Source organism: Podarcis pityusensis (assembly GCF_964106645.2).
Source record: "Podarcis pityusensis genome assembly, chromosome: 11".
Lineage (NCBI taxonomy): Eukaryota > Metazoa > Chordata > Lepidosauria > Squamata > Lacertidae > Podarcis > Podarcis pityusensis.
Window position 1 is genome coordinate 18,867,490 of NC_138036.1, and position 16,159 is coordinate 18,883,648.

Sequence of the window (16,159 nt, forward strand, 5' to 3'; positions counted from 1 at the left end):
GTTTAATCCTAAACTGTGCGAGCAGAGAAAAATGGGTTACCTAACATCACTGAATGTCACCTAAGTGAATAAGAGAAAAGCCCACTAAATAGTCCAGTGAGGTCAGTGGCTATGGAATGCTGACTGACTGTTGGAGGGGAAGTAATCAGAAAATTGGGTGGGAGGGGGAATGGAATAAGCTTGTCCTGAACAAGAGCAGAGCAGACTGCAGTATTACATCAGTGCACCAAAAGAATAGAGACTTATACACCAAGGAAGGTCACTGGGTAGGGCAGGTGTAAGTTCATTTAATTTACATAGTGTATGCAAGATGCAGGATGGAGCTTTCCACAATACATTCCATTTCTTTACTTACGTTTCTTCCTTTATTAGCCACTTGTCAGCTGAAACTGTCAAGATCAAATTAGAGTCGACATGCATTTGACACTCTTTTTTAAAAAAATAAATAAATAAGCAAATAGCATCTGCTAAGGGAGGTATTAGGGACACGGGTGGTGCTGTGGGTTAAACCACAGGTCGGCGGTTTGAATCCCCACGACGGGGTGAGCTCCCGTTGCTCGGTCCCTGCTCCTGCCAACCTAGCAGTTCGAAAGCTGCTTCGGCGGGAAGGTAAACAGTGTTTCCGTGCGCTGCTCTGGTTCGCCAGAAGCAGCTTAGTCATGCTGGCCACATGACCCAGAAGCTGTATGCCGGCTCCCTCGGCCAGTTAAGCGAGATGAGTGCCACAACCCCAGAGCCGGTCATGACTGGACCTAATGGTCAGGGGTCCCTTTACCTTTACCTTTAAGGGAGGTATTTCCTCCTAATGAAAATAGCAGCTACAAAAAAAAAAAAAGAGATTTCCAAGGACAGCAGCAGAGAAAGGGCTAAATTCCTTGACCATGTCTGCTTCAGTTAACCCTCCCCAAAAGCAATTAGTCTCTCACAGTGCTTTGAAATCGTGAACATTGAGACTATTCTAGAGCAGAATTTAATGGAGGTTATTTTTTAAAGAATGAAAAAAGCTGAATCCCTGGATATCAACATAATGCACTCTTTGCAAGTATTTGCCACTGGAAAAACAAAGGATATTGAGGTTATTGCTTATTCTTATTATTCACCACGACACACTTCGAGGCAATAGGATCGCTAGAAATCCACTATCCTTTATAGCTACCTTCATGCTTCTCACTCATTCTGTTGTTGATGCAATCTGTACGCACTTTCTTTTTCTTCCTGAAAAAGACACGCCTCGTTGTTTCTGTCCGGACACACTCATTTGCTTCTTGCTCTGTTAAACCTGTAGTGGGGAGAGAAATCATGTCCCCAGTACTTAAAAATTCACAAAGCAACTCAGCATTCATGTTATTTTTACTTATTGTTCTGCCTTGCAAACAACACTGTGGGAATAGCTCACTGTCTCTTTCTGAAGTGGAGAGCAAATGTTGTTCATCAGAACTGGCTGAAACTGGTCAGTGCATCTTAGTGAGTAAGCAGAAAGGAGCAGCTCCTAAGTCTCATGTCTGGCAGCATTCTGCTATTACAGAAAAATAACAATATGTGCCTGGTTTGGAATCAGAATTCTAGCAATCTTAAATAATACAAAATAACACAAACCTAGGCTGGTTCTAGACACATCAAATAAGTGTTTCAGGAAAATGCACTGTAAACTTTGTAAGAGAAATCACGTTGGTGTCACAGTGTTATAATGCATATAAAATGCATATAAAACGCTTTTTCTTTACTAATCTAGCTGAGCCCCTAATGAGTTCAAGGGGTATGCTTTGACCACAAGATTCAACTTGCATCTGTATGTGCAGCTTTGGGGAGCGGTAGGATCTGTTTCAATGGTGCTCTCTGTCTTTCCAAAGCAAATCATTTAGAACCACATTGGATCCACCCAATTAACTACAATGGATGGTGTAAAAATGCCCCCACCCGCCTTTTTCTAGAAGAGGGTGAAATTTGCAGCGAGGATGAAATTTGTAGGTACAGCAGCCCATCCAGAATGGATTGCTTGCCAAATTCTAATCTAGGCAGATAAATCCACAGGCGTCTTGTGCAACCAGCTTTAAGGTATGATTTTTCAAACAAAGGAAAAGTCTATACATTTTTCATTTCTATATTGCCAGAACTGGATGTGAGAGGATGAAGCGTGCCAGAGTTCAGAAACCTAGCTGCCATGGTGTTCCTGCAAGGGCAAGATTTACAGGTCTGTGGTAGGAACAATGGGAGTTATAGGGGGATGTTGCTGAGGAAGAGAGCATGGAACCAAGGAAATGTCACACAAACCAAACATGCACACAACCAAATTTACTCAGTTACTCAAGACGTCATTGGTCAGAGCAGGCATAAGAGAGGAACTGCACTGTTCATAATTTAAACATTCCTCTTTGTGCCCTCTTCATGGGAAATCTAAACAAACATTCCTTTTTCAGGTCCCCTGCCCCCAAGATTTGGTAAATATTCCCTCATGCATATCCTATTTCATTATATCACTAAAGAGACGTCTGGAAAAGTTTGGTTTTTTAAAAAGGAACTGATGCATATCCTCTCCCATTCTCCCCCAAACAGGGCCATTTACTGTTGTTAAAATGGTGATGTGATCTTCCCTAGCTAACTGCCACATACCTGAATTTCTCAGCTCTTCAGCACTGTATTGATAGAGGAGGTCATACGTGCCCCCCATTGAACCAGAAGTATAGTAATGAGTCCCAAAGTCATTGAATATCCGGCTGTAAAGGGCATAGTTGTACTCCAGAGGCAGGCTGTTGAGGGCCTGTAGGAAAACTCCAGAGAGGTGCAAGTCTGACTGTTTCACTGTGAAGTTCGACACAGCAATCACCTTATGGACTCTAATAAAGTTGGAGTTCTAAAATGGAAGAATTAAAGTTAGAGTCTGTTCCAGTTGCTAATAAGGCACTTATTTGATTTTTATGGCCATTCTTCACCAAATGCTCCCAGGGCACGTTACATAAAATGACAATGGTTTTAAAACAACATAAAATTCATTAAAACCATGAATTAAAAGCACAAAGCTCAACAAGATCACATGAGCAGCAAAACAGGAGTGCAGCAACATAAAATAGCAGGAGGGGAAACTGCTACTCGTCCAAATGCCTAAGACAGCACCTTGATCCAAGGCCAAAAAAAGTATATCAATTGCCACAAGATATACCTGGAAATAGATGGGCATTCCAGAACACCTTGGAGCCACCACAGAGAAAACCATTTCATGTGCTGCTGTCACTTGAATTGTAGTGTTTCTCAGGGCTGAATACATACCCCATAAGTGTCCCCCCAAAAACCTGGACATCCCATTTTTTTATCACAAGAGAATGGCAGCCATTTTGCTTGCTGCGATCTCACAGTGCAATTCCCCCCTACTTAGCACTTTTGGGAGGGCCATGATCTCATGTGATGCCCCCAAACACACATTTATGGGTGCCATGCTTGAAAAAAAGCAACTTTTTTTGCCTGGGGGGAACTGTGTGTTGGGATACTGCCAGGGAGATAAAGCCCATCATGACTCCACGTCGCCTCCGGAGATCCATCGATCTCCCGTAGATACAGTATCAGCAATTAGCGACACGAGCCCCAGAAATAGCTTCCCACATTCCAGAGCTCGTGCACGCTCTATCAGCAGAATTCACACAGCGAAAGATGCACGCAGGAGAGCATTATTTACAATTTTATTCAGCGTTGGTCAGAACAAAGAAAACATGACTGCCTGCTTCGGTGTCTCAGGCACAGAGAGAGAATGAAAGCATAGACACACAGAAACATCCTGTGAACAGGAAATACGCAGGCTGTGACACAAACATCCTGCTCCCTTTTAAGGTGGAACGGAAATATCCTAACACTGTGGTGTGAAATTGCACAAGATCATGGCAACCAAAATGGCCGCCATGCTGTTGTGATAAAAAATGGGGAAGATGGCATACAGGAAGATGGTGTTCCAGATTTGGGCTTCAAAGAGGTGGAGGGTATGTGAATACAGTGGAGCAGTTCACAGGTGAATACCTATAGTACATACCTACACACACACACACCCTAATACCTTTTGTTTATCATTTGCCCAATTCTGGATGAATTTGTGTCAGCACTCAACATCTGAGTTCACCATAAGTGGGAGTGATGGCTAATAGCAGCCATGATTATGTCTCTTCACCTTTGAAGGCCAATAAAACCAGCCACCTGCGCCACATCTTACAGCAATGAATTTGTTGGTGAGAAACTTAACTTTAGTTCTTTCTTGATTTTTGGTTCCTTTTATTGCAAATTACAACAATTCTGTCCAGAATGTTCTATTTATTACATGCTATCAGTAAATGGACAAATCACTAGCTCCGGCTCCAACAATTTATTTATTTCTAAAATCTTTTCCCATTTACAATCCCTGGCCGTTGTTTCTACTGTGATATTTTATAGAGTATATGAATGAATAAATAAACTGGTTTAAGAGAAAAGCTTATCTCTACACTGCAGACACTAAAGTAATTATGTTCATATTTGTTTAACTTGGGGAAAGAATTTTTTTACTTATTAAACAAATGCTACCAAGAACATTACTTTAAAAAATAAATATTATACCCCATAACACCCACACTTTTACTGAAACATAGGCTATTATGAATTCATTTAGAATTTACAAGTATACATTAGAAAGAAAGGACAAATGTTGCACCATGATAAAAAAACCAACTCACCATGCAGAATATGCTTTCCAGAAAAAAAAGAGAGATTTGCTCATTACATTTATTTGCCATTTTTCCTTTAAAGAATTCAAGCCACAGTGCAAAAGGTCCTCCCTCCCATTTTATACTCATGACAACCCTGAGAGGTAGGCTAGGTTGAGATGTCATGATTTGCCCAAGGTCATCTAGTGAACTTCCTGGTCAAGTGGCAAGTTAAAACCAGGTTGCCTGAAATCTACTTCAACACTTTAGTCCCTGAACCACACTAGGTCTCATCTTAACTGTTGCCAGAGATATTAGGGCAAAAAGGCATCTAGATTTAGCACCAGTGATATCTGCGCAGAATAGGTATGGGTGAATCTGTCAGTTTTGGTTTCTGCCATTTTTTCCTATCTTAATCTAGTTCTCCACATTTCCACAGCAGTCTTCCATTTTCAAAAAAATGTAATCTTGAAAACTCATCTGCATTTTAGTGAAAAATTCTCAAAAGATATATATTTTTACTGGACAATCTCCCTTGCTATGATGCATATTAGTCTGCTATTTTTCACCAATATATGCACACTTTATCCTAGTATATGCAGTTTTGTACACATTCCTTGACTGGGGAACTGCATTGCAAAATTCAGACAAGTGCAAATTTCAAAAAACGGCTCTGTTTGTATTGTTTCAAAAAGTGTGGATGTTTGCTTTTAAATGCAACTTGGATCTAAATTCTCCCCTTTCCCTAGTGCAGAATAAATATAATTGGTTTGGAAGTAAATTCCCTTCGTTTTTTTGTCAAGACATGAAAAGAATTGCCTTGCTTGATCAGATCAAAAGTCTAAACCAGCATCACAGCCTTCAATAGCAACCTCAGGCGGTGAGTGTCGACAAAAATGGAGTCACGGAGACAAGAATATTAGCATTCTCAGGGGGACTTCAGTTTTGGCAGAAGTACACAAAACCCAAAACAAACAGTAACACACACACACACCCAAAATTACAGCCCAGTGAGGGCTGAGTATTTTCAGCAGCCACAGAACATTGATGGTCAGATGGGAAACAGAAAACTGAAAATTAGGTGGGCAGGGAAATGCAATACAACTTCCTGAGTTCCTTACACTGATATTATCCTGGAGATGGGTATGGCAGGGTGGCAGGAACCCTGAACAGGAACACCACTGCTAGGAAGTGAGGATACATCACACCATTTTGTTGCAAGCCTCACTTGCTCCAGTGATCTTTGGTTGTCAGATTTAATGCACATGGTTGTTGAAAGGGTGTGTGTGTGTAAAAGTTGGTATTAAATAGCAATGGAATGCAAAAGCTGAGTCTGCGGTTAATTGCATAGATGTATGCAAAATGAGCGTGGTGATCTTCCCTGATAAAAATAGATTCATCTCAGCATCGCTGCAGAAACTAACAGCTGTATTGAAACAGGAAAAGCATTGTCTCTGTTCAAACACAAATGAATACAAGTTTTTGATCAGATGCAATCAGGTCTACTAACCTTAATCTCAGTACAGAAACATTCTCAATAGACACGCCTTAAACTTTATGATAGTGTTTCTCCCCCAGCCCTGATTGCAATGTATCGAATATTATCTGTCTTTCCTGCACCACCAGACATTGCTAAACAAGAAAAGATAACTCTTATTTCAGTTGTATTGTAGTGGTTTCATTGGGCTTAGAAAAAGTCTAATTTCACCCATCAGGAGACATTTAAAAAGAAAAAACATATAAGCTGTATATGAAATATAATGTCTCTGTATTCCCTTTCAATGATCTGAATGGACTGCTCTAAACTAATCTGCTTTGATCAACACTTTCAGACCTATGATACAATTTTCTGCTTTCCCACAATGCAGATACTTCAGTAAAGGAAAGGTTTTGTGTTCCCTGGAAAATAAACCATATCCTTTTCCGCTTCTGCTGGTCAAGACTTGAATTCAGCACTGGTGGACAGAGACTGAAAAAAAGGAGAGAACAAAAACATGAGTACCTTTTTATATGAAGCTTGCACAGCCTCTCTGAAGGAGGATGAAGATGTGACCTTCACTTTAGTCTTTCTGGAGAAGAGCAATGGGATTCCAGAAGATCGTCTGCCTGAGCTAGAGGAAGAGCTGCTTCCAGAGGAAGAAGACTCTAGAGGAATTAAATCACTGTAAAAATCAGATGCCACATCGTCCTCTTCATTCTCTGTCTGTGGAGAGGGAAAACAGAGACACCCTTTTTAATGATATGCACCCACAATAAATATAAGGCATAGTTCTATTCAAAAATTATGTCTCCTACATCCAGATCAGCATGTCACCAAGGAGGACTCAGGTTCAGATGTCCCAAAAGTCACCCCACTTGGGGAGTAGGGAGCCTTCAGCAGCACTTTCTCCATCATTTTGGCCTAAAAACATGGTTTCCCCTTCATCTTTGGACTCTGGGGATGACTCCACTGTAGTGTCTGCAGTTCCACAGCCATACAGGAACACGAAACTGCAGGGGGGAAATTACACGACTCCCAGAGAGGGTAGAACCACAAAAAGTCTTCAGATGATCTGATCCTTTGCTGCGACAACATCTACCATAGCTCAAACAGTGGGGAACTGTCCAGGGTCCTGATTTGCCTGCTCTGCCTGCTTCCACTTACCCAGCAAGCCTCAAATCCCAATAGAACAGGATGAATATTGCTCAAAGATACATAGATTTCTGGAAAACGTCCAGTCCTCTGTTGCTAAAGTAAAATATCATTTGCCTTATAATCATTGTAAAGCTTCTGTATGCAAGATCTGGTGTTTTGTATTTTTTGACCGGTACCTGAAAGCTGACCGTCTCTAAGTTTGCAGGAACCCGAAATGTCTTTCGTGTATCATTATTTTTCACAAGTGTACATTTGCCTCCATTGAAAGAATTGCCAAGGACTTCTCCTCTGTTCTCCTGTGCCATAATATGAAATCTGGAGAAAGGGAAGATTCCAGAAAGTTTGGTTGGTCACAAAAAGCACCAAGGGCCAACTTGTCAGTCAGATAAGACGGATAAATGACTTGACTGAATAAATAACACTGTGTGCCTATGCATACTTACTGGGAGGGATAGCCTGAAAACCAATGGGACTTACCTCTGAGTAGCTAGGCTAGAGTATAAATTTATCCCTCTCAACTTGTCCACTGTTCATGTCTATCCTAGCTAGGGATGCGGGAGAGAATTGTTTAGTTCACATTTTAGTGTGAATCTACATAATATGCACTTCCCAAACCAATACAGGAACAAAAACACAAACTATCTTTCAAAATTCACACTTTTGCAAATTTTGCAATGCAGTTCTTCAACTAAAGAAGGAGAAGCATGGGGAAATGTGAGAAATGTGCACAAAGATGTGTAGATAGGTGAAAATAATATAGAAAATGCAATATATCAAGGAAGACTGCTTGCAAAAATGTGTCTATTAGGTAAACTTGTGTACAAAAATGATTATATTAGGAGAACGGAATATGAAAATCCATACAATTTTGCATGGAGACTTAAAAATAAATCGCAGACTGAAGTGGGAACGAGGCAAACTGAGCATAAGATTGGAAAAATGAGAAACCAAGAGAAACTGAAACTGATTAGGTTCATCCACCCCTAGTCCTACCTTTCCCATGTATTAAGAATGCCTGTTTATAAAAGCAGAACCTGCTCCTTCATAGCTAAGCAGAAGTAAAGGTAAAGGACCCCTGGATGGTTAAGTCCAGTCAAAAGCGACTATGAGGTTGCGGCACTCGTCTCGCTTTCAGGCCCAGGGAGCCGGCGTTTGTCCACAGACAGCTTTCCGAGTGGCCAGCATGACTAAACCACTTCTGGCACAACGGAACATCATGACGGAAGCCAGAGCACACGTAAACACCATTTACCTTCCTGCCGCAGCGGTACCTATTTATATACTTGCACTGGCATGCTTTCAAACTGCTAGGAGCTGGGACAGAGCAGCGAGAGTTCACCCCGCCGCGGGGATTTGAACCGCAACTTTTCGATCGACAAGCCCAAGAGGCTTGGTGGTTTAGACCACAGTGCCACCCACGTCCAGCTAATCAGAAACCAGCTTTAAAACCACCTCCTATCAGCTCATTCCATCTTTCTCAGAGTTAACACAATTCATCAGCATGAAAGTTAACCACAGCTTTTGGAGTTGTTTAAACATCAACTCCTCTTCCCAGGGAACTCTGGGAATTGTTGCTCTGTGAGTGGAATAGGGGCTCTCCTGGGTTTTAGATCGTGGGTTATTCTGATCAAGTGAAACTTCTGTAGGAATTTTGAGGTATCTTAAAAATAATTTAAATGGGATTAGCAAGATTTTTCAGTTTGCTCTGCTCCACCTTGTGGTGGGGAAAGTGTGAAAGCAAGTGGCTTCATTATACGAGGGGTTGGGTAGAGTGTCTGCTGCAGTTGAACTAGACATTTGGGAAATCCAGTCATTGCAGAACAATTGCAAGAGGATGCAATTTGTAGAAGAGGGAGGGATTAATCCTTTCTCTGCCTGTCATTTGCTCCTTGTAATTCCCCCTCCAGTCAAATAAATCCCCCCAACAAATACAAGGAAAAGCAATGTAAAAATACAATATTAAAATCAGTTAAAACAAGTTAGATTATCAGTCATGTTATGGTAATCAATATATTTTTTCTGTTTACAACAATTTTTAGGAAACCACAGTGATAATAGTGCATGCAGAAAGCATACTTGGATTGTATATTTATATTCTGTTTGTAAGGTGTTCTTTTTAACTTATTTACTAGATGTGAACAAGCAAAAGACATCTAAGAATAGCTTCCTTACCCATGGCCTATTAACTGCACGCTAGGAATGCTCTCGTGCCTTCTGTTGCACACAGCCTTCACACGGCGACAGTTCCTTTCATCTGAATTGTCCCCACAGTCATTTTCGCCATTGCATTCCAAGTTTCGGCCAATGCACCGACCTGTTGTCAGGAACATAAGAAAAGACCTGCTGTATCGGGGCTAAAGACCTATCTAGTCCAGTACTCTGTTCTCACACAGTGACTGGCCACAAATTTATCTAGTTCACTTTCAAAGCCATCCACATTAGTGGCCATCCAGCCCATCAAGATGCCTGCCAAGATAGATTTGGTAGGTATGGGCCCTGCCTTTCACACCATAGTTTTAAGAGTTAAAAGCTATTGTTTTAGATTATTGAACACCCACACCCACACCAAGAATGTATTATTTCACTAAGTCAAGGATAGGGAACCTGTGCGTGGCCCTCCAGATTCAGATGCTAATCTGGAATGGAGAACTGGTTAGAGAGCCTAAATAAATGGTGTCAGAGCTTAAATAAATAAACAGGGCTGTATCCAACAAAGTTATTGCACAAGTGGAACAGCTTCAACTCATGCAATGGAACTTCCCCTCCTTCTGTTCCTTCTGTTTCCCCCACACCCTCCAAATTCACTCTGTGTGTTCCCCCAGCAGATTGGAAAGGAGTACAGGGGTGCATGGGGGAAGGAGACAGTCAACTGCACACATGGAACTTGCTTCACTACTAAAATGGTTGTAAAAATTTTTTATGGTGCATCTAGATTGAAGGAATCAAGATACAAATATGGGTTACCATTTTCACACTGGAATTTATTCTCGCAGTTTACTTCCTCTATGTTGCATTGTTTGGTTGGGTAGCACCTCCGGGAATCTACCAGTGGCTCATTGCAGGGTTGCCCCTTAAACTGAGAAGGTGTGATAATGGATCTGACACGAAACTGAAAGGCAGAACAAGGACATCACCATCATCACCACCACCGTCAAGTAATTTATATTCTGCTTAATTGCCAAAATGGCTTCTAAGTCATTTACGAGTATAAAACCCATGACCAAAAAATAGAAACACACATTATTAAAATACACAGAAAGCCATTCCACCAAAACATTAAAATAAACACCCCCAATACAAATGTGCAATTAAAAAGCCCATTAAAATAACACAGCAATTAACAGTTACAACAGGAGCTTTAGGCCAGGAGATCAGAGGACTGCTTGTATAACAGCAGTGTCTTTATAAGCCGGTGGCATGCCAATACTGATGGGGGTCTATTGTAGTTCAGCAGGGAGAACATTCCGTAACACTGGTGCCACTAGTGAAAGCAGAGTATGAGGAGAGGGCAGTGAGATTTTGCCTCCCCTCTCCAGATAAATTTAAAGAAACAGTACATGTCTTGAGTTGAATAGTTAGTGGGAAGATAGGAAGGAGCCTTAGATTGAGTCAGACCAATGGTCAGTCTAGCTCATTATTGTTTACAGTGACTGGCAGAAGCTCTGCAGGGTTTCAGAAGGAGAATCTTTCCCAGCCTTACTTGGAAATGCTGAGCATTGAAGCTGGGACTTTCAGAATGGGTAGTGAGCTGTACTTTGAATGAATCAAAATAATACAAAAGGCTCACTCGCATTTCTCATTGCCTGTCAGGCTTCAGGGACTCAGTTTCCTCCCCCCCCCCCCTTTGCTCGTAGACAAGCAGAACAAAGAGAAAGGAGTCTCTTACCAGTTAGAACTTTAATGATCACAGCTAGAGAACAAAGAATCCATTTCCAAGGAATGAAGGTGCTCCCAAGTAAGGGTTCCACCCACTTCCTCCCTAGTCCCACCCCCCCCGGTGACTTCCACATCTTGCATCCTGATCTCGCAACCACTGTGCTTCCTGTGCTGCCACCTTATCTGCTCTCCTTGACCTTGGGCTGAGTGGCTGGACCAGGCATAGGCAAATTCAGCCCTCCAGATGTCTTGGGACTACAACTCCCATCACCCCTAGCTAACAGAACCAGTGGTCAGTGATGATGGGAATTGTAGTCTCAAAACATCTGGAGGGCTGAGTTTGCCTATGCCTGGGCTGGATGCTTTCCAACGACAGTGAGTCTGTTAACTCTCTCTCTCTCCCAGTTCTCCTCCTCCTAGCTGTTCCTCACCCAGTACTTCCCAGCTTCTGCCTTCTGAACTATGTCCCTCTGCAAACCACTGTTCCAAATCTATTCAGGATCCTGATCAGGGGGAGGGGGAGGCTCCCACCATTCCTCCTCAGTGCAGCCCTCCTCTGCACGGTCCCTGACATTGACTTCCTTTCATGCCCACCTCCCTTCAATTTTTGCACTTACTTGTTTTCTAACACAGGGGTCACATTCTGACCAGGGACCAAAGTTTCCAAGCTGGCAATTGATAGGGCACATCTGCTGGTTGCAGGCCCTGGATTCCTGAGTTCTGCAGAGTTGGCCACAGAGGTTTTTGATATAATAGTCATCCATCCTGATTTGCCTAGAATGCAGGGGGGAAAAACGTGTTTGTGGCCAAACAAACAAGGGAAGCAAAATAATTCCCACCTTGGAACCTGCTGGCCAAAGAGGACAAATGAAGATGAATTAATGTGCAATTAGTTGCTGCAAGGAAGCCTTTTGTCTCAAGGACGCCTGAATGGACCTGGAATGCCGCAAGTTGCACTGGCTCTGCCACAAGGGATGGAGGATTGAGATGCCTGCCTTGTCTGACAGAGGGCTGATAAAAACTAAAAGAAAAAAAGTTTATTTGAAGCATTTCAGGTTTTCCAAAACTTTGGGGAGGAAGATTAGCAGTGAGTCACAGGGATTGGCAGATAAAGGGCAGATAAAGGGGAAACAACATGTGTTACTGTTAGTAGATAAAGCTCTTAACAGCTTGGGGGCAGTTTACCTGCAAGATATCCTTACGCCATATACTCCCACTTGACCACTTCAATTTGTGGAACTGGCACTGTTACAAGTGCCACATAATACAGGCAATGACCCTGGCTCCCATTGGTGGCACATAAGCCAACTCCCCCCTGTTATGCCCCATTATGCCCTGTTACTCCCCTGCCCCCCATCACACACCCCCAGTTACACTTCCAGGTCACCCCGATGCACAGGTGTCCAGTAGCACATCAATTGGTCATTGCCTGTACTCGTTCTACGTTTGCAAGAAATTGATCCTGTAGTGTGGCAACACCCACTCTTAGACTGAATCATAGAATCGTTGAGTTGGAAGCAACCATGAGTGTCATCTAGTGTGGAACTCCCTTGTGACGTTAACGTATGAGAGTGCTGGAAGTGAAATAGTTAAACAGCTTACCCAATCAGAACCCGGGGGTGGAGTCAGAGGGACTATAAAACCAGCTCTGGGTGGGGTGAAGGGAGGAGTTCGTTGGGAGTGGGGTGGTTGATTGGAGCGGGAGTGAATTAGGAAGAGTCTGTGGGTAGGTTGAGTTAGTGTAGCAGAATAAGCTGAGTCAGGAACAGTTAGGGGCTACGAAGACAAATCAGTATCTGAGAGTGGTTTAGTGAGTGAGAGCAGGTAGGTCTGGATAGGCACCCCATGATTGTAATTGACTGATACCGTTTACAAAACCACACGCTTGTTAAACTGCAATAAATAAACAGAAGTTTATGTTCCAATTTAACCCTGACCGGACTCAGTATTGTACCAGGTAGGGCCTGGGTGGTGGCAGTGAGAAATAAAGTGGTGGCACAGAGATCAATAGACGGTGAAACGTCCGGGGACCCTGTGTGATCACCACATCCCTGTCTACAGACATCAGGCAAACACCTTCCCTCTATCCTTTCTCAATGCCTGCTGAAAACATTTTCGTCTAGGCATATTCCTAACAGACAACTTGAAAGATAAAAAGGTATCAGTTTGTGAAGTCAAAGGTGTCGTGTCTCTCCTACCTTTGCCTACTTTGAGTGCCATAATTACAAGTCCTTGAGCAGCTAGACCAGGGAGACCATGGGTAATGGTCACAGTAGCATCCCACGCTGCTGTCAATTGTGGCATGGAGGAGGAGGAGGAGGAGTAGGGGGGTGAAATTCATTTTTCTCTCCATAGCTATAGGCAGGGAGTTAGCAAAAGTCAGCAAAGTCTGCAATGCAGAAAAAGAAGTTGTCATTACAACAGCTCAACATCCGTCGCTATAATATGGCAGCTTAATAGCTAATCTACTGCGCGGTGCCCTGCAGTGAATGACCGAAGCTGAATCAAACTGTGATAATCACTGGAAGTGTGTGGTGAAAGCAGGATGGGACCCAAAGCCTTTAATATGTACCACTGTGCAGTGGTACGTAGCAAGGTCAGGTGGTACCTTGTGCGGAGAATTTCTTGTCAAACCCCCCCCCCCCACATTGAAATCTAGTTGGACTCCCAAGAGACTGCGATTTACTCACAGTATAAAAAGACTGCCTGTGATCTACCCATTGCTTTGGGGGGGGTTGGCAAAAGTTGAACTTTTTTTGGATTCCAGGGTTTGGGTCCAGAGTTCCCTCCACCCTCGGCTTGTTTGCTCCCCTGCCTCCTCCGTGTCCTCTCCCTACATGCCTGTATGCCTCCTCCAGCAGCCCAGGAGTGCAGTGCTGTCAAAACAAAGGGGGAAGGAGGGAAGACTGCAGCTCCCCCCCTTCCCCAGACAGATGGGGAGTCGCGGGTGGGTGGCGTGCCAAATGTCACCCCCCTCAGAAATGACACAAGGGCAGTCCGCACTCACCTTGCTCCACCCCTGCCACTGAACAAGCAGTGAGGAGAACTCAGGCTGCAATCCTAGACACTCTTGCCTAAACTCAATGGGACTTACTTCTGAGTAGACACGCCTAGGATTGTTCCGCAAAGGCGTGTGCATGAGCGTAGTGTGGATGGGGGCAGCAGCTGCATGCAAGCTCTGCCCCACCCTTCTCGCGCACACATTATTTCCACTCAGACACCCACCTTTCCCGTGCTGAAAAAGGAGCCCCTCATTTTTCATTTCATTTCCCCACTAACATTCAGTCATCACATTTAAAGCACATGACTTTCTGGGAACCAGGAATCTTTTACTGACTCTTAAAGGAATAATAAAAGAGCTTTCAATGTTCTTTCACATCCGAGAATAATTAGCCTCCTCAAGAAATATCTCTGCAATGCTAATTCCTCTTGAATACAGCCGATAAGCAGCACACAAAGTATCAAAACAGTTGTGAACCTTATAAACATTTTAACAATTACATTGCAACAGCTCCTCTCAAAATTAAACTTCCCAATTTATGATAATATTCACCTCATTTTTAAAACAACCCCCAATCCTTTATATATTTAGCTTTCACATGATGTTACAGAATTTTCTAACCATTTATATCCCTGTTTACAACATTTCAAAACATTTTGTCCTTATCTGCTAGGACTGCTACCTATTTCTTCGTGGACCAGAAAAAAACAGCAAAGCTCACCTGCCTCAATGCTAGAACAGTTTTACTGGCTTAATTTTCATGAATCAGGACCCTTTTAAAGGTGCAGGAGCAGAACAGGGAAATAAAAAGGTCACAACCCAAAGAACAACATTATCAGTGCCATGAATAACACCACTGTTCTTCCAAAAGTTGATAAAGGACTGCCATCAAATTTCAAAGCTATCATTCACCATACTTGCTTCACTCCTTTTAACTAAGCCCCTATTTCACATACTCAACAAATAGCATTATAAATCAGTTCCTACAGAGCTCGTAATTGCAGTCCTTGGGATCAAAAAGTAATTCTCGAAGTTCTCCTCTGTGACAAAGCATTCCCTGCAGGAAGCAGAAATCACACCTCATTAGCAGCTGAACCAGATTAACAACATATCTTATTCCCTAGAGGTTTTTTTCAGCTCTGAGACCGGAAGGGGTTTGCCACATCCCCATAAAGCATTTTTGGTGCATTCCTTATTTTACGAGGAGGATATCAATTGGATCTTTTAGAAGAGACACCCAAACTGGAGATCTGCTATGTGGGTTTATTCACAGTAACCACGAGTCACCTTGCATACAAATACAGCAAAAACTTACCTGTGCAATTTGTGTGAAAATAATAATTCACAGAAGGCTTCTGCATGCAAAGTGAATCCCTTTGGCGGCATCTATCAACCTAAATGCAATGTGGACGTTAGCCCATCAGAACAGGAGTCTTTATGCAGCGATGGTGCAACTCATAGGTTTTGTTTGCATTCAATTAAAATGTAACCCAGGGATACAATCCTAAACCTGCTTAACTATGGGAGCAAGTCTCATTGACATTGTGCTGTATCATAACTCATGAGTAGACATAGTTGCATAAGTGTCTGTAGCTTCTATAACAAAACAACAACAACAATGAATAAGTAAACCAGTGGAATTTATTTACTTGCCGGATGTGTACCTTACCTTTCTTGCTATGAGTTCACATGCCAATAGATTCTAAATACACTAGTGGCCAAAATTGTGGAAACCTTTTGGGGAAAGTATATTTCCAAGGTTTGATGGCTCATAACACCTGATTGGCTCGCTAAACGCTCATGCTCATTGGCTACATTCAAATAAAGGAAAGCTACTGCCTATCAACCTAAGCAAGTTGCACTCCCCTTTTCTGGTTATTTGGCTATAACTTTTGATAGAATACAGATAACTGAACAAACTTTATTGCATTACATTCTTCATTAAATTATCTTTCCATAGATACATAATTTCATGGCATTACTTCAAAA

General features: G+C 42.5%; 1 protein-coding gene across 2 annotated transcripts in view; it reads right to left on the bottom strand.

Annotated features, from left to right (window-relative positions):
- The window catches only part of LOC308457991 (complement component C6-like), a 28,565-nt gene extending 12,708 nt beyond the window's left edge, over positions 1 to 15,857 (bottom strand). Inside the window, exons 1-10 of one of the 2 annotated variants that reach the window (XM_080972422.1) lie at positions 15,840 to 15,857; positions 15,486 to 15,564; positions 13,368 to 13,558; positions 11,787 to 11,943; positions 10,258 to 10,402; positions 9,466 to 9,607; positions 7,470 to 7,608; positions 6,661 to 6,861; positions 2,611 to 2,851; positions 1,157 to 1,279 (exon numbers count right to left, since the gene is read on the bottom strand). In XM_080972422.1, the coding sequence (XP_080828548.1) occupies positions 1,157 to 1,279; positions 2,611 to 2,851; positions 6,661 to 6,861; positions 7,470 to 7,608; positions 9,466 to 9,607; positions 10,258 to 10,402; positions 11,787 to 11,943; positions 13,368 to 13,522 (1,303 nt within the window). In that variant the 5' untranslated portion in view covers positions 13,523 to 13,558; positions 15,486 to 15,564; positions 15,840 to 15,857. Of the gene's footprint in view, positions 1 to 1,156; positions 1,280 to 2,610; positions 2,852 to 6,660; positions 6,862 to 7,469; positions 7,609 to 9,465; positions 9,608 to 10,257; positions 10,403 to 11,786; positions 11,944 to 13,367; positions 13,559 to 15,157; positions 15,228 to 15,485; positions 15,566 to 15,839 lie in introns of those variants that run through there. The other variant, XM_080972421.1, reaches the window with a different exon arrangement.
- Between the last annotated feature and the right edge of the window lie 302 nt (positions 15,858 to 16,159).